Source organism: Electrophorus electricus, chromosome 15, assembly GCF_041902795.1.
Source record: "Electrophorus electricus isolate QZ-2024a chromosome 15, ASM4190279v1, whole genome shotgun sequence".
In the NCBI taxonomy this organism is placed as follows: Eukaryota; Metazoa; Chordata; class Actinopteri; order Gymnotiformes; family Gymnotidae; genus Electrophorus; species Electrophorus electricus.
Window position 1 is genome coordinate 9,645,349 of NC_137511.1, and position 18,116 is coordinate 9,663,464.

An 18,116-nucleotide genomic window follows, 5' to 3' on the forward strand; every position below is an offset into this window, starting at 1 on the left:
GACACAAACGAAAAGGCGGGGGGGGGGGAGAAATCACAAGGGATCCCTATTCATCAGTGACATAGAAACCTGTGGGTCCCCACTTTGCAAATTATCCCTTGTGTATTCTGGTTATTGTTTTAATAATATCAAACAAAAAGAGAAAAAACAAGATTTGGTGATAACTCAGTACTTACAGCTGCGTTTTGGATTATAGGATAATCTAAGAAGCCCAATGAGTAGAATGAATGAACATATATAACATATGTACACATGCATACATGAATAAATGCACACGAGCACTTAATCAATATATTTATTATTTACTAATTATAATTATTTTTATTATCGTGTTCAAAATGCTATTAAACCCGACTGGCTACTTACTCAGACTTCCATTGCAGCTAACTACGTGATTCTATCCAGAAAGATTAGTTTACAGAACCAACATGTAAACTGAAACAGATAAAAGTTTTGAATAAATGTACTTTGTTGTAGGCCTGTATTTATCTTCCCCGCTAGATAACAATTCCACTAAAGTACATAAAACATGCCAATTATCCACCGTGTTCTAAGTGATAGTTACATTAAGGCGCAATGTTATACACAAGAGGATTGGAAAATTAATTTGTCCCCACTCAGAATAGATCAGTTTCTCTAGGTATTAATGTATCCTGCTCTGTGGAACCACAGAATGAACGTGAAAAATAACATTTTGGACAAAAAGCTATAACCACTGAACATTACTTAAGGTGTCTGTGGAATCAAATTAAAACCTATCCAACAAAAGCTAAATTTGCCATTTGCAATAGGTTAGTTAACACCAAACTCACTAAGAACCAAATAGTAAGCGCAGCATGCACTCATATATATAGAAGTGGCTAGCAATAATTTCACAAAAGATTAAAACCTGAACGTTGCGTTTTTTAGCAGTGCATCTTTTAAAGAAAATTTCCAGAACTCCATTTTTGTGTGTGAAACATGGGCTGTAGAATTACCTTCCATCGGTTTCCACAGGGCATAAAATTGTATCTTTCAGGTTCAAGACAGTCTAGTACAACTGCAATAAACAAGTTATCAGATGGTGCCAACTCTAAATATTTGAACATATTCACCCAAAACCCTAAGAGCAAAAGCACCTGTGTTAGCGGCATAAAATATAAAAATGGTCGCAGAATTTTTGCTTGATCAGGTCCCAGTTAGATGGAAATATCACAAGTGATGAATATTGAGCTACACTATCCATCCCTGGAGCAGGGTACGTTTCTAAATACAATTTTATAATCTATGCTCTTGAGTAGCATATTTGTAGTGTATAATTTAAAAAGAAAGAAAAACAAAAAAATATTAAGTATGCTTTTTTTTGTTCAAAAATGTTAAATGTTGACTGATCTGATTCTACCACTAGATGGCACAATTTCTTTGAATTGTTTTTCTACAATAATATAAAGGGAGCAATGTTGCAGTGAATGTTGACTCCTCTACCTACCTAAACAATCAGAAGCAACATCACATCAGAACATTAAAAAACAAAACAAAAAAAAAACCAGTAAACACTTATGCAGGACGACAGTCACATGGAGACAAAAACAAAAACAAAAAAAACCACACAACAGGCAGAACACGTTTACTATGAAAAACAGAACTCTACAGAAACAATGAAATTGGGTGACTGAACATAAGGGAGAAGAAAACAAGCCAGAAAAATGTTTTAAAATACAAAAATACTCTTATGTTATAGGTGTTTATCATAATGGATAGTGTTGTACAGCTGAAAAAGCTGGAGAGGAATCACAAGCATCAAACATCAGTCTTCTCATGCTTAATCCATTTTCACATTTGCAGTGCAGGACAGTATTTTGTTAACATAACCATTGTTTTGGGCCAACACCTCCACCTTCATTTTGCCCAGCTGTGCTTTGATGTCCTCCAAAGACATGTCCTCAACTGGCAGCACTTTCACCTTAGCAAGGAATGCCTCGATGATCTTTTCCCCCTCCTATTGGCAAACAGACGTGATAAAAAATGCGATTTTAATTCTCACAAAACATGTTGCCAAATCCAAGGGTATACGAAAAGATGCATGCTGGAAGCAGCCACCTGTTTCTCCATGCAGCGCTTCTTGGTTTCAGGCCCAGTCTCAGTCCCTTCTTCACCAGCACTGGAGACGTATTGGAACTCTTCAAGCTCCAGAGCCTTTTCTCGTGCACTAGCGATTACATGTTTGGGAAAGTTAGCCAGCTCAGCCACATGGATCCCAAAGCTCTGGTCACACACACCTGAACAAATGAAGGAGCAGGATCAGAGGATACATGGAGACAGCAGAGACGCAGATGTCTGCTGAAGCCATTAGCTTAGGGAAAGGCCCAGCTCACCTTTCTTCACCCTGTAGAGCATGGTGAGAGTGCTGTCTGTAGTAAGTGCAGTAACATGTAGGTTGCAGACCGTTGGCACTTGCTGTGCTAGGGCAGTCAGCTCATGGAAGTGAGTGGCAAAAAGGCAGAAAGATTTGAGGTGCGTGGCAATGTACTCAGAGATTGCCCAAGCCAAGCCAAAGCCATCATAAGTGGATGTTCCCCGGCCTAATTCATCAATTATGATCAGAGAGTCCTCAGTGGCAGAGCTGATCAACAAAACAGTGAGGAAAATGATGAAAACGGCAGCCTAGCACACGTCTAAAAATTGCACACTGATTGCAATGTATAAGAGTATGATTACACTCAGTTTCAGCCATTCTCCATCACACTGTGTATAATAGTTACAGGACCACTGTTCTATATTACGCAATGAAAAGACAAATATGGGTGGGTAATAATAAGACTAAGGAATCATAGGAGAATGGACACCAAATGAAGCACTGACCGCAAGATGGTGGCTGTCTCCAGCATCTCTGCCATAAATGTCGACACCCCTTTGATCTGACTGTCTCCAGCACCCACACGGGCCAGAATACAGTCCACTACACTAACCTCCGCCTCATCACAGGGTACAAAGCAACCGACCTGTGCCATCAGCACGATCACCCCCACCTGACGGATGTATGTTGATTTCCCACCCATATTTGGACCTAGAGGAATGAACAAAACAGCAACATTTGAGGGCGGGTTAAAATATTCCGCCTTCGAGACAACTTTATAAACTTTTCAAATTTGAATACATTTACATACTTTAAAGTAAACGTTGAACCACTAGAAATCTACATCTACGATGTGCCTAATCCAACAACTGTCACAATATGCTAGTTATTAGCTATAAGCAAGAAGCTGAGTTTTCCAATGAACAGCAGCATACCTGTAATAATGTGGAACATCTTCTCTCCTCTAGTGAAAGTCACGTCATTGGGGATGAATGCCACGTCGTCCTGGGCCTCTACACAGGGATGACGTGCTCCCTTCAGAATCAACGTGCCAGAGCCTTTCTCCAGCACCCTAGGCCTCACATAGGGCACGGGAGCTGCGTGGGACACCACCGCAAAGCTGACCACTGCGTCCAGCTGTGCGACCACATCGTTGAGCGTCTGCACAGGGTCCACGTAGCCTGGAGCACAGAAACAATAGTACAGCACTGTTAGACCACTGCTAATTCAGCTAACACAAGTCTAACCTGAAGGCCTTAGACCCCTCGTGCACCTCACCGGCGGCGATGCTGAGGATCTCTTTAACGATGGCGTTCTGTGCTTCCTCATACTCCTCCCTGCTTTTGATGTACTCCTCATTCAAAGAGCTGAGCTTACTGCAACGCAGTCAACACCATGCCATCATCATGGGCTAAAAGCACACAGCAGGCCAGTAGCATAAAACGGGCTGTTGGCCAGGGGTGTCTGCTGCTCACCTGTTGGTGAAGCGTACTCCGTTCTTCTGCACGTCTAGAGTTGTGAACTTTTTATTGTTGCGCAGGCTCTTCTCCTCTTTGCAAGTGACCCGGAAGTAGTAACCCATCTGCGCATTGGATTCCAGCTTCACTGTCTTACCTGCATCCAGACCTACAGCAAGAGGCCCGAAAGTGCCAATCCATGAGTATAAACAGCATCTCTACACAAAAAAAAAGGTGATCTTAAGGGTCACAGGGGTGTCGGTACCGAGCTCGCGAGCCGCACTGTTTAAGGAGCCCTGCATGTTTTTCTCCAGTGAGTCCATGTTCTCCCTCAGTTCACTCAGTGCAGGGTCAAAGGATGGTTTCACCAGGAATTCATGGTGCTCAACCTACATGGGGAACAAGATCACAACTAAGAGAATAACTAAGAAGAATGCAATATATAGGACAGCAGGGATGTACGCCATCACTGACCTGGTTCATGTCCAGTGTCGTTTCAATCATCTCCTGAAACTTGGAGAAGTCTGAGATTAGGTCACTGAGGGGCGAAATGTAGACTGCATTCAGCAGGACTTGATGATTTCCTGCCAGTGAATGGAAAAGATTTTTGCCAAATGCCCCAAGGGTCCTTTTAGCATACGTAGTTCATACTTTTACATTTTCTTCTAGAATGGGTCACAGCAATTTACCACTCATTGCCAGCTAGACGAAAAGGGGGGGGGAGAGAAAAAAAAAAAAAAGCCCTGCCCCAATCAACATTTAAGACATTGCCTTAATCCAAACACTACTAGAAATACAGCAAGGCCTCAAGGTTCTGTTCATTGACATTTCCCGACCAACCACATGCAGTCAGGACAATTTTGTTATTCAATAACAAGCGAACCTATTCTCTTCCAATATGCGAAGTTTACAGTGTCTTATCCAAAATAGATTACTGGCTATAATTGTCAGAAGTAGTTTCAAAGGTTTTATGATTTACGAACACGTTGAATACAATGTTTATTTTATAGTTCATTGCTTTTCTTGTGTACATGATTAGTAAAACTTTCCCCAATCAGCAATTTCCTCTAGAACAAAGAAAGAAGAATATAACCACTAAAAGATATTACTAATAAACCTTCTAGGTGTAGAGAATGCCACACTAAACAAAAAAAGTTCAGTGTCTTACCAGTGTGTCTTTGCAGGGCCAGAAGCAGTCCTGGCAGCTGACCCACAGCCTGGTAGACGCGGTAACAGTCCTGCAGGGTGGCACTGTGCCGCTGTAGTTTCTTAGCCAAGCGGTTAAGATCAGGGAAGCGCCGTAACAGGTCCTCCTGACAGCTCTGCCTCAGCTCCGAGTCCTCTACGAAACTCTCCACAAGATCCAGCCTGTGATATGAGCACAAAATGCCAGATAAAATCAATGCTATATCCCGAGGGCAATAGGCAATATGTACAGGCAATATTATATTTTCACCATGACCCATATTTTACAATTTCTCCTAGACTAAATGAATCCCACTGATACTGATTTTGCTCATTCATATGTGAAGCACTTGGAGAAATGTGGTAGGAGACATTAAAACTTTGTCCCAGCAATGCCACAAAAACATGACCAACAGGGACGCAGGCCAGGGATTACTCGCAAGCCCCTCACTGTGTTGAGCATTGGGAGACATTGAGGAGCTCCTTACATAATTAAGCAGTAATCTGTACTGCTCCCCTGCCAACACACTCAGCTGTTCTACGTCATCTAAGGGCTGCTAGGACAGGTAAATTGACTAGCTAAACATTTTATGACAGATGTGATCGCATCCTGTGAGAGTATTACATGTGTAGTTTAAATTCGTCTGTCACTGTTCAGGGCTTCAAAGCTGCTTATAAACACTAGTTGGCAGAAATTACACAAATAATGCAGTGCAGTGGCTGAAACATCTGGTACTGAGCTCAATGGTCTGTTTTCCTCTTTCTCAAAAATCACAGTTATACTTTAACTTGGGTTCAGTCAGTCATGCTGAAAGCCACACGATGCCACATTTGGTGCTTGTCCATCCTGTCGTACTACTAATATGGAAGTCCCTCACACTTAGTGAGTGGACCTATGAGATGCAGGCACAGCAGCACCACCAGCACGATCAACCACCAGCACCCATGAAGAAAGGCAATAAACCTAAAGGCAATTACACTATGACCTGTCTAAGGAAGCAAAACATACCTAATGACCGAACACCTTGCGTAATACATATGCAAATCAAACAAAACATTGCAACACAGTAACAGAAGAAGAAAAGGATAAACTACCAATGCCAATTACCTCACAGAGAAGAGCAAATAATCGATGGCAAACACTCAAACAAGGTTGCGGTACCAGCAAAATACAGTAATAAAATGTCTTATACTAAAAATGCTGGCGAAATGCTGAGGACATAACAAGTAGAAGGCTTATTGTAGGGCCCGAGGGAAGAATATTCTAAGAGTCCTACTCATCAGGGGGAGGAAGACCTGGTTATATTTTGGCAAGTCAAAGTACGCCAAATCTCTGAAATACCACAGTTGTATTAGTGCTCTAATTGTATAACGTCCTTCAAATTCACACCACGTTTAAACATGTAATAATTTGTCCATGCGTACTAAAGGCATTTTGTCCACTGTCTATTACGGTGTCAGTAATCAGTTTGAAATGATGTATTCCATTTATAACAGTGCATCAAGTAATTTCAGACGGGGTTCTTCTGATGATCCTATAGGTACCGATGAAGTGAAGTCAATACAAAAACTGTAGTTTTCCTCAATATTAATAGTTTGTTCTGTCTGTTGTATTTACTGATGACATCCATGGGGAACAACATGCAAGTAAGATTTGGAACAAAGTGCTTTGCTTTTGACTAATTTCATCCAAACCCCAACTCTAGTGTAAGCAAATCAGAAACATCTGCAATATAAAGGATGAATAGGATGAATCATGCCTTGTACATATTGAATGACTGGATGACCCCACCTTTCTTCAATTTTGTTTTTGTCCATGAGAGGCTGTTTGATCCACTGGTTGACCAGACGTTGGCCTTGAGGTGTTCTGCACTTGTTCAAAAGTCCTGCCAGGGAGTGGGTACCTGTAGAATCATCAGAAGATGCCTAGAAAAAATAATCGCATTAAACTATTTTAGCAGAAAATTGCTTCATGTGTCAGAAAGATGCATCTGTATATAAAACATTATGACATGCTGGTTCTTCATATGGCACAAATAAGTTCAGGTTAACTTGACTTCCAAGGACAATATGAAAAGTATTGTGGCATCAAAAATCAAAGGCTCAACAGCACACTAAGGCAACACGGGAAAAGCAAGCTAGCAAGAGAGTCATCGATAGACAACTAGCCCTATTTAAACATAAAAACACCATTCCTTGAAAAGCAACATTATCACTTAATCACAAAGACATATTTACAAGTCTTATGACCCCAAACCTGGAAGAGGTTAAGAGCCTGTACAGCAGCATTGTCCAAACGCATGTACTGGCTGAGGTCGAACATCATCATTTTGAAGGAACCAAAGTTGGACTCATCAGAAAGAAGCTCCAGGTATTTGATAACGGCTGCCAAACAGGACATGGCAATCTGAAAAAGGCAATTATCAAAAGTCATCATTGCTGTTCTGCGTCTTTCTTTATGGTACAGCATATATTGTATTCTAGGGGTGGTCTAGGGGTCTGGAATAATCTGGCTCAGTAAGATATCCTGCTCGCCTTTAATTTGGAAAACAAATATGTTCAGTATTTTGGCAATTCAGGATTTGTAACAGTTAAATTTGAGTGAGGGCATTGTAACTTGTATACATTGAACATTGACCATCTAACCTGTTTCTCCATCTCTGGTAGTGCAGCACTAGAAACGGACTCTCCCTTGCAAGCCTTCAGCAGACGGTTGAGATCCTGAACAATGTCCTTGGTCGTAAACTCTGCCTTCTTCCTGTCTGAAAGGAGAATGCCTCCACGCTCTACCACCTTAAACACAGCAAAAAACAGCACATCAAAGACATAAACCATAACAGTGACATGTCTTAAACATCAGACACTGCAACTTCTGCCAAATAGGTATGAGGTCCCATAATCACCTGTCTAAGTTTACCAGCGTCCCCAGCTGCATCTCCGCCAGCGAGCACGCACTCTTTTGGGCCAACCTGTACCAGGAAAGCTTCTAGGTTGGAGAACTGGTCATTATCAGGAAACTCGCAGACACCCAGTTTCCTCAGCGCATTGTCAACATATCCAACACCCACAACACGCTGACCGTCACCTGCTGTGCCCAAACGTATCCCCACCACTCCAGCAGCACCTTCTCCTGGGCCTCCTGCACTACTGAACAGGACCTCTTCAAACTGGGTCAGGTTCCCTGGAGAGGCCTAGAGTAAATGAACAAAAACAAAGGCAAATGAATATGATATACAAGAATATAAGACGGCCAGCAACATGCTATTTGTAAATAATGTGATAGACAATAAAATAACCTTAAAATAAAGTACCCAATCCACTTGTATAAGATTGATTATGGTAATGCTAAAATTAAAGAAATGTGAGACAAACAGTGGTTGGGCAACTATCTCTGTCTGTTCGAGCACCTTGTAGGCTATTTGCCAGTCGTGATCCTTGCTGCTCTTGCTCCCTGCCTTGTTCTTGTACACTTCCACACGATACTGCCTGACCAGGAGCAAGTCTCTCACGAATGACTCAAAGTTCATCTTACTGAGGACCACACTCTCCAGCCTCCTGCTACCTGCATCCGAAGACAGCCAAAACCAAAATATGAGTTTGTTTACATAGTTAACTAGCTTTAAAGATTTAGTACATAAATTTATTATCATTTACTTTGAACAGTCTACTCCGCAGATATACATTTGTGATAAAAAAAGAAAAATTAAATACATACATAATGGAATTATAATGAACAATTACTGTGCAATGTTTTAAAAACAATGACAAGCAAAGCACAGCGTGTACATTTAACGTAGCTAGGACAGCTAACACTACCTAGTTAACCTAGCTAACTAAAATTGTGCGCAAAACAAGGCCGTTTCCAATTAGCAGGGTAGCTATGCTAACTAACATTTGGATAGATAGGAAGTGGATTCAGCAAGAAGCAAACACGGTAAAACATTTTATAAACTGCATTGCGCGTTTAAACACTAAGACTATCCGAATTACATTGCAACAAGCCAGCGAGCATAAGTAACAAGTGCGAACTTGATTGCTATCTACTTAGTTAGCTAGCTTATCTTACCTGAACCAAGATTTTTGATAACTCCATTCGTCTTGAAGACTTCCTTTGCAGCAAAAATAGCATCTTTTCCATGCACAGTATAATAATCACTTCGATCAAATATTCTCACTGTAGTGTCTGGTTTTTCAGACATAGAGAAGTAAAAATTTAGAAATCCAGTTTCTGATGCACTGTCCATAGACAGACTCTGCTTTGGTTGCACCGCCATGCTGGAATCTCCCGCCACCAACAATGTGGACGAGGTCAAAGGCAAAGCAGAGGAAATAACGTCACAACGACCGTCCTAACGGGCCGGTACGGTGTCTTTCCACAAGGTACATAAATATGCACGCCGGTCTGCTGTAGATATAACTACTAACAGAGCATTCTGTAGGCTAAAGAGCAAGGAAACATTGGCCGAAAACAAAAAGTATTTGTATGTATCAGCGCATTTTGGAACACAGCAATGTTTATTATGAGAGATGTTTATTGCAGTGAGGTTATTTCAACGAGTACAACAGCAGTCTTTTTAAATGTACTTTCATTTTAAATGCAATACCATTTGATTATAATGGCGAAACACGTCACTTAGTTACATAGGGCATTAATACATAATAAACTATACAAATATTCAGTTAAAAAGATTAATTTTGCATTTTTATGGTCTCAATATAGAGTACAGAATCAAAATGTAATATGTATAAACATGAAGATTATCTTAAATTTCCTCCATTTCACTTGTCTGGGAAAACAATATAAAAAAAACCAACTTTTAAAATGTATATTTTGAATCAATTTTTTTTAACATAACATTAATTAATTTAACAAGACACAAGACACACTTTTTCAAGTGTCTGACATCTCAGTTTTTAGCACTTCATAAAACAGTTCTCAAAAAATCTAGTTTAGTGTTTTTGCATATGATGAACTGTAAATGACTTAAAGAGAGAGCTCACTGGCTTGAACACTCAGCCAACTCACCTGGGCCTTTTCATATTTACCCTGCTTTTGTCTTCTTATCAGGAGCTAAAGAAGAAAAATGTCTCATTATTGTAACTGAAAGCACTAATTTCAGAATTTATAAAGACCACCCCCTAAAGTGAGACCTTAAAGGAAACATGAGACATTATATGGATTGGAACAAGTTACATTAAGTTACATTTTCCTACCACTTATTGAAACAGAATAACATTCCATCCTACAGAAAAGTAGCTCATAACTGAAATGCGACGTAAGTGGTGACCGACCTGAATGAGAAGTCCTAGAAGAACAGCAAGGATCAGGGCCACACTGAGAGTCAGCATGGTACCACTGAGCCTCTGTGTGGTAGTAGAGGCTGCCTCTTCACCCACATAATACGCCTGGATGCTCTCCATTTCCAATTTCTCACCTGCTATTGTCTGTTCGATCTTCACTAGGTCATCGAAGAGCAACTGCATGTTAACCTTATGGAGAAATAGGAAATCTGGTCAAAATATAACAACAGCCTATAGATTAAGATGTCGCCCCTTAAATTTCTAAATGTATGCATTCCCACATCCTTCTCCATGTAGTTGGCCAGTTGAGACAGCTCGTGTGTCTGGTTGCCGACGTTCCTTTTCACATCCAGAGTGATGAGACAGGCATCGACATCATACTACAGAAAAACAACGTTACCTAGTATTTTATATGAATGATTTATTATTTTTCTTTGTTTTTGTTTTTAGTCAGTCTCACCTTGACCTTGATCTTGCTAACCAGTTTCTTGTCCACTTTGTACTGTTCTTGAATTGCACTAGCAATTGCTCTGTAAATAAGTAACCTGATCTCAATTGCTAGAATGTCTGCACGCTTTTTCCTTTATTAACTCTACAGGAAGAAAAGCCACATTTAAAGTTAATAAAACATTGTATCACAATGTCACAACCCTCTGGGTCAATTTTAATCATACTTTAAAATATCAACCCAACTTGTTGATTTACATTGAAATGAGGTTGTGTGTCCAGAGGGGAAAAGGTTCTACAACTCACCTCTGCAGCTGCAAAGATACCAGGGAGCTGCTGGCCTCTGTGCTTCACCTCAACCTGTACCCAGCTGTGGAGAACCACATGGGTAAGCATACAGGAAGATGTGCAGACTCATCTTAACATTGGGGAAGCCATGTCACTTGCCTCGCCTCCACTAGCTCCTCACCCTCAAGGCTCCGGGCCCCCATGTGAGAGCGCCGTACTCCTAAGCCGTCCACACACCAGCACACATCTGCCTCGTCACACTGCCTGGCCCTGAAGAGCCCGTCAGAACCACACTGTGGGTCGTACGGGGCACCGTCGTGGGCCACTGGCATCTGGGTGGGCTGGCTCAACGAGGACGGGTGGTGCCGAAGGCGGTGCATCTCAGCCCTCATCAGGAGGCACTTTGGAATTGCTGACACATAGCAAGGATAGGACAGAGGAAGGATAGAACAAGGATAGGACAGAGGAAGGATAGAACAAGGATAGGACAGAGGAAGAATGGGACAGAGGAAGCTCAGCTCAAGCTATCCTTAGTCAGCCCATTAGATTGGCTAGAAAAGGCTACAATATTCAGGTGGACTGGGTGTATTCGAATATGTACAGTAAATACTCCCACAGCAAAACATATTTACACTTACATGTAGTGCAGTTTAGAGCTTGTCTCTGCCCTTTACCCACAATGACATGACATTCACATGAAGATTCATTACAAGTGGCCCAGCTTAATGAGGCACAGAAGCCTATGACAAAGAAACAGCAAACACTGTAGTGAAGCCATGTGACGTTCAGATAAAAATATTTTAATGCTGTAAAGAATTACATTCATTACCTCATGGCTAAACCCTTTCTCAGATAAAAACAAACATATTCTATATTTTCTAACAAAATGACATAAAAATGTGTCATAAACAATCAAGAAGAAAACATTATTCACAACTATGAAGACACAAAGAAAACAGTATGGTCATAGGTGCTGGAAAATTGACTAACCTTGAGCAATAACAGGTAACAGGCTACTTTAAATATGAACCATTTTTAAAACATCATATGAAGACCCCAGTGTACTTACAAGCATGTGATGATCCAACACAAAAGAGAGAAAGAAACAGCAGGACTCCAAATGAAACCATGTTACTGAGAGTGAATGCAGATTTATAACTACCTCAAGATGTCCTGGGTATCAGTGAGCTCTCCAAGGTGAACACGATCACTTTATTCAACAGGTGCGGTGACCTTCTGGCCAAAATGTTCTACCTGTCAACCGGAACAGACTCGGTCACATTTGTCCTGGGGCTTTACAGAAAGCACATCACATATTGAATAAAGACTGATAAAGAATGTAATGAGTTTATTCTGTTTCCTTTTCTGCACTATATACAAAATGTGGGGAAAAAAACCCCATAAATTGGGGGTTTTTTTTATGAAAAAGTGTAGCAGAAAGACGTGCTACACAAGTTATTCCTACCAGAACATATCATGGCAACAATTGTCTTTGATATTGCATGTCATCTGCATAAATATGTGTAAACTAAATATTGCAAATATACAGGTATGAGAAACAGTTTGTGAAAGAATTCTGAATTTCTGCATTACCCTCTAAACGTAATTGGGTCTTCACACAAATTAAAAATAACGAATAAATCTTATTTAAATAACAGCACACAATATTTGGTGATCAAAGGGATAACTATGTGAAACATTAAATTCACCAATACAGTGCATGATCAGCAGCAACATGGTGGAGCCAGTCCATTAGACACAGGACAGAATGCACACACTGATAAATACCAATGACAATAAAATACAATGCGCCTTTCCTAAAAGCATTCCTGCCCTAAGAAAACAAAACAACTGTTTTTTATTTCAAAGTTTAAAGATTTTTCTGGATCTTTTGTATGCGTGTATACAAAAGATTAAAAAATGACATCATTTTATGGCATGGCTCTTGGTGGCTCGTTGTTACTCTTTATGACCAGCAGGTGTTAGTGCAGCCTAATAAAATGGAGGAGGCAGAACTCAGTGCTGACTGCACAGATCACAGAAAGCTTGCCTAAGAGGAACAGGGTTTTTGCTTTGATGCTAAGGGTATGTGTAATTTTGCCAAACTGTGTTTATGCGCTAAAACACTGCACCCCTGTTTCCTGTGGATTTTAGAACGGCATCATCCCTGAGAACAGCTGGTGTGTGGTTTAAGACAGCCTCCCTTTGCTCTGCATCTACTGCTCTCCCGCATCCTCATGACTTCTCCAAACAAGGAGTGAGTCAGCATTTCACAATCTAGGTTGACTAGTGCACCAGCTCTAGACAGTGTGCTGTTTTTGTGTATCTCATGGAGGTGTGCTCGTCCTCAAAGGAACCTCAGACTATACAAGCAATTTTGAATATATGCTTCTTATTGGTTTTGTTTGGTGCAGAGACACACCTTTCCAATTAAATAACACGAGGGCTAAGGGATGCAGGGGGTGGGGGGGCAGGGTTATGGTCAGCTTCAGACTGTATTCCCAACTCTATGTCGCAATGCAGCTGCTGCGCGGATGCGGTTGCCTAGCAACCTCGGCCTCAGCTTCACTGAAAGCTGCTCATGGTTATGCAAGTCAACATGTTGGCAATTTTCTTTCTCTCTCTCACTCCTTTCCTGTCTCTGCTTTTTTCTCTGTAGTGATGATTAATTTTTCCTCTAATCTCTGTCCTGACTCAAGAACTGCCACATTTCTCCTGCTTTTGTAAATATACAGACTCATAAAATAATATTTTTTGCCTTTGACTGTGTAGGTGGGGAACATAGAGTGGGTGTGAAATGGCTGTAAAGTGTGCACTGATACAGGAAGAGCTTAGTAGCTCTCTTTCTGAACAGGGCCTGGTTTCTCTCAAGTACAGACAGCTGTAACATGGTGATTAGAATAACACTTTGCTCTTTGTATCAGATAAGTCTGATAAGATGATCTTTTGGGAAACTAAGCCCTTATGAAGGGTTGCCAAGCAACCATTCGTGCTGGAATTATACTTGTGGCTTTGTAAACAAGCTGCTGCATGTGTGTGTGCGTGTGCGTGCGTGTGTGTGCGTGTGTGTGTGTGTGTGTGTGTGTGTGTGTGTGTGTGCGCGTGCACGTGTGTATGTGGATAAATATGTCTACATACATATGCACACACATTCTGACTCTGTCCTGCCATTGATGGTGAATCAGGCCACCCACTTGGGTGCTCTGAACTAGAACAGCAGCCTACTTCAGTATAATTAGAGCTAAAGCCAGAGAGAGAAAGAGAGAGGGAGAGAGGGAGAAGGAGAGAGGGAGAGAGGGAGAGAGGGAGAGAAAGGGAGGGAGAGAGGGCAAGAGGGTGAGGGAGGAAGTGCCAGTAATAATGGCCTTGGATGGATTTTTCCTATCCCTTTTGAAGAGTGTGAGGACTGAATTTTAGCACTGTTCATATAATTAATTTCTATACAGTAGAATGAGAGCAACATTATACATACTGCACATTTTTTTCTTTGAATGAGCACTACATAAAGGTGATTAAGACAACAATAAGAATAGATTAGAATCCCTTTGTGTGCATCTCCATGCCTAGGGACTGTGTACACAGCTGGTAGAGAGAGAAAGCGAGAGAGAGGCGTATAGCTCCCCTGGATGCACAAAACATTTAGAGACAAGATGCAGATGAGTGGACTGACCTCCTTGGAGAGCAGAGTGTCTCTTCCTACAGTGTTGGGTGTGGTAATGAGGGCCAGCGACTGCAGGGAAGCTGGATAAAAGCATGTTCCATTAATGCAGTATTGGAGGCAAGGGCCATCCTGAATACACAGGGACCAAATGAAAATTACATGAACTGCAAATTGCTTTCAGATAATAAGCTTGTGATTAAGAGGTCAGAGAGGAGTGAACATTGCCTTTTCCACTAAGTGTTGCAGTTCATGTAGTATAATGTACAAATAACAGGGTACCAATGTAAAGTACAGGGTATCCCAATGTCCTCTTGGATTATTACTTATCATACATCTTAGATCTGATCACATAAAACATTAGTACGTCTCAGTTGATGAGATCAAAGTATCCTTGATCACATACTCACCAACTTAATCAGCCAGAATTTTCTTCACCAGATACATTCCTGTCAGCACTAACACTACCGTGCTGTCATCACAGATGTAGTCTTTTCAACCATCCCCCTAAACCATGGTCTCTATAGTGTCTGATGGAGCTTCTTTGATCTTCCAGTGACATGAGCGTTCACGCACGCTCCTCTGTCCTCACCCTGCTTTCTGCAATCACACGGAGAGCTCTGTGGAACTGGAAGATCCTCCACCATGGCTTCATGCATTGGTGCTGTTTAGTTCAGAGTCTGGCCCTGCAAACCCAGGATCAAAGTCTTTAACATAACATGACACAGCAGCTGCTGAGGTTTAAGTAATCTTACAACCAGTAGGGGTGCTTGCCGAACTCTGACTAAGAAAGGACTCAAGTAAGAAAGAGCGAGAGTGACAGAATGATAGTGACAAAGAGTGACAAAGATGTTTGTATCCCTTCCTGCTTCAATTTCAATTTAGTGGATTGAGATAGCTATGGCAGATTAACCTGTTCTGTTGTGTACATTTGTGCCACACTGTAGGAAGGCTTTCCTGGCTCACTGTTTTAGGCAATCACAGACCCAAGAGCACATGGTTACTTACATTCATAATGTAAAGAGTGCTCTATACACATCCCTAACATGTAATGAGCCACATTAAAACCATTCTGCGTGTCTCCTCTCTGCTTGTCCCACTTCTTTCCTTTACTTCTGACCTATTTCTGATCATTAGTTCTGCCTCATGATCCTCATCATATCAACATTTCACTGGGAGAGAAGGAGTGACAAAGAGAGTGGAAAACATCACGACAGTTCTCTGTGTTCCCCCCCACTTTTAACTCCGCCTCTGTGCTCTCCACGCGCAGCTCCCCTCCTCATTTCTCCTCGTTTTCTCCCCTCTCCTTCCCCTTCGTCTTTACTCTACTGCTCTGTTCTAGTTTGCTCTGGCTGGCATGTTTCCCAAACTCTGCTTTGTCTCTCAGTTTCTGTGTAAAGCAGTCAGCCACCAGTTCTCATAAAACATGTAAAGGCCATTTTCGTTTTCAGTTGTTTATTGGTGCCATCATTAACATTTCAACATCATCGAGTGCCTTTCTTTGTGTAAAAGAGGTGTTCTGTTAAACATGGATGAAGAATAGAGAATAGTATCAGACAATGGAGGACAGGAGAAAAGCTAGTGTGTGGTGAATCAGGCTTTCCTCTCCTGCTTTCTCTCACTTTTCCCTTTCCTTCCATGAGGGTTTCCTGTCTGTAGTCCCTACAAATGCACTCAGCACACTGTAACTGCTTTGAGCGCAAGCATTTCACATCACACTGCGCATCTGCTCATACAGGGGTACTGTGTACTAAAGGTATCGGTTTGAAACAGCCTTGCTGGTATAGCTGTGTTTGGAACAATGGCTTCAGTAGGAAGCTGACTGCTGAAATGCGAACTAAGTTTCAATGCTTTATAATCAGTGCATATACAACAACATAGCAGCTTACACAGTGATATGTAAAATATATGACACGGGGCATATACATGGTTAGTTTTGATTCGTTCAGAGACTGAGAAGCGTTTCTAATTGGATAACAAGCAGAATATTAATATAATATACTATATTGTCGCATTCTAGTAACATATAGCATTGCTTTTATCAGGACATAATATTTTGTTCCATATGTAATGGTTAACTTATCTGACTACTGGCAGTATGTGCCTTATGATACAGAAGTGGAAAAGACTATGATGATGATGATGATGGTGTCTTATCTTGTAGGTGGGAGCTGATACAATGTGGGACGCACAAGGAAATACTGTGAGATTCAGCAGAGCAAAAACTAGCGAGATCTCCAGATGCTTCTCTAATGACTACATTGATAAACATCAACAAATCTCTCATCAGCATACCAGAGTCCCAGAGAATAGCGCACAAGTGTTAATGGTGGTGGTAACAGAAGATCTGCTTAAAGCTCTGATGAATGGGGTAAAGCTGTGGGATCTGGACGGTCAGGCATGTGGAGAACGTATAAATAGGAGTGACAGAATGCATGCTCGGGGAGTGCATGCAAAGAACACGCTCATTTCGCACTGAGGATATGTGACTCATCCAAAGACATGGCTAACTCTGTAGATCTGGCAAGCGTTGTACATACTTACATAATCCATAACTTCTTGCTAAGAGTGATGATAGTGGGAGGGGCAGAACCCAAACTAAAGACATGAAAGAGATTTCTTTGCAGCTGAGTAGCTTGCTGTACAACTGCTGCTCATGCTTGAGTGTTAGATGCACACTCATTTTCTGGTTCTTGTTGCACAGTGGGTCACTAGGCTGATGTACACCTTCCATCACAGTTTCCTTTACATTGTGTGTCCTGTGATAGGTCGATGGTAAAGAACTGACTAGAGTCTGACTGAACATTAAATTGTGGTGAGTGTAGGGGGTAAGAGAGTGTGAAGGAAAAAGGATGCATAAAAATGACAGAGCACACCTGTCTGAAATGTATCTATGGTATATTTTTGGAAGTAAATATGGACATCAGGTATATTTCTGTATTTATTGCTCTTTCTCTCTATCACCATGGGGGTCAGGATGTGTGAATGAAAGGCCTGTTCACCCACACTCTGCTAACACTGAGCTATTTCTGATTAGTAGGTCAATGGGCCAGGTGGGACTTGTAACGTAGATTGGAGGTGCAGCTGTCCTCTCTTTGTTCTGCCAGAAAGAGTGATGAAAAATCCCCAATGCTTCCTTCTGAAACCGGTTTAATTGCCATCATTGATCTTATTGAGTACATGGATTGAGGTGTTTGATGCCACACAGCATCTGTCAGCCAGCTAAAGGCTGTTCTCAGATCAGGGGACTGGGTGAGGTGCTTAAAGGGCGATGGAACAAGGGGTAGATGCCAAGAGTACACTCTTCTGGGTTCATCCTCTGCCTGCTGTCTCCCCAGAAGAGCTCTCTTTTGAGCCAAAGGCTTGCTAAAGCGCCACTAGAAGTGAGAGCATGGGAAGGTCATTATCACTTAGAGCATGTGTACTGCTCTCTGCAGAGGAGGAT

General features: G+C 41.5%; 2 protein-coding genes across 3 annotated transcripts; both read right to left on the reverse strand.

The window, feature by feature from the left end:
* Window positions 1-279: 279 nt before the first annotated feature.
* Window positions 280-9,399, reverse strand: msh2 (mutS homolog 2 (E. coli)). Its single transcript, XM_027002695.3, has 16 exons — window positions 9,044-9,399; window positions 8,385-8,539; window positions 7,881-8,168; window positions 7,624-7,770; window positions 7,235-7,384; window positions 6,770-6,903; window positions 4,961-5,160; window positions 4,267-4,376; window positions 4,058-4,181; window positions 3,811-3,961; window positions 3,614-3,711; window positions 3,271-3,516; window positions 2,842-3,046; window positions 2,355-2,602; window positions 2,080-2,258; window positions 280-1,978 (listed from the first exon to the last, which is right to left on the reverse strand). Exons 1-16 carry the CDS (start codon window positions 9,249-9,251, stop codon window positions 1,802-1,804), a joined length of 2,820 nt encoding a protein of 939 aa, XP_026858496.2. The 5' UTR covers window positions 9,252-9,399; the 3' UTR covers window positions 280-1,801.
* Window positions 9,400-9,493: 94 nt separating this feature from the next.
* LOC113572823 (epithelial cell adhesion molecule) lies at window positions 9,494-12,267 on the reverse strand. Of its 2 annotated transcripts, none has more exons than XM_035533778.2 (8): window positions 12,083-12,192; window positions 11,652-11,753; window positions 11,173-11,425; window positions 11,032-11,095; window positions 10,560-10,658; window positions 10,270-10,467; window positions 10,004-10,048; window positions 9,494-9,764 (listed from the first exon to the last, which is right to left on the reverse strand). In XM_035533778.2, exons 1-8 carry the CDS (start codon window positions 12,141-12,143, stop codon window positions 9,741-9,743), a joined length of 846 nt encoding a protein of 281 aa, XP_035389671.1. In that variant the 5' UTR covers window positions 12,144-12,192; the 3' UTR covers window positions 9,494-9,740. The 2 variants fall into 2 exon arrangements, with proteins under 2 accessions (XP_035389671.1, XP_035389672.1); XM_035533779.2 differs by having other exon boundaries at window positions 9,498-9,764; window positions 12,176-12,267.
* Between the last annotated feature and the right edge of the window lie 5,849 nt (window positions 12,268-18,116).

Coding starts and splice junctions, on each gene's coding strand:
- msh2 (XM_027002695.3), bottom strand. CDS start 9,251: ATGGCGGTGCAACCAAAGCAGAGTCTGTCTATGGACAGTGCATCAGAA. Junction 8,540..9,043: donor TATCAAAAATCTTGGTTCAG/GTAAGATAAGCT, acceptor CTTCGGATGCAG/GTAGCAGGAGGCTGGAGAGT. Junction 6,904..7,234: donor AGGCTCTTAACCTCTTCCAG/GTTTGGGGTCAT, acceptor TATTTTTTCTAG/GCATCTTCTGATGATTCTAC.
- LOC113572823 (XM_035533778.2), bottom strand. CDS start 12,143: ATGGTTTCATTTGGAGTCCTGCTGTTTCTTTCTCTCTTTTGTGTTGGA. Junction 10,468..10,559: donor CCAACTACATGGAGAAGGAT/GTGGGAATGCAT, acceptor TTTCTCCATAAG/GTTAACATGCAGTTGCTCTT. Junction 10,049..10,269: donor TTCTAGGACTTCTCATTCAG/GTCGGTCACCAC, acceptor TTTCTTCTTTAG/CTCCTGATAAGAAGACAAAA.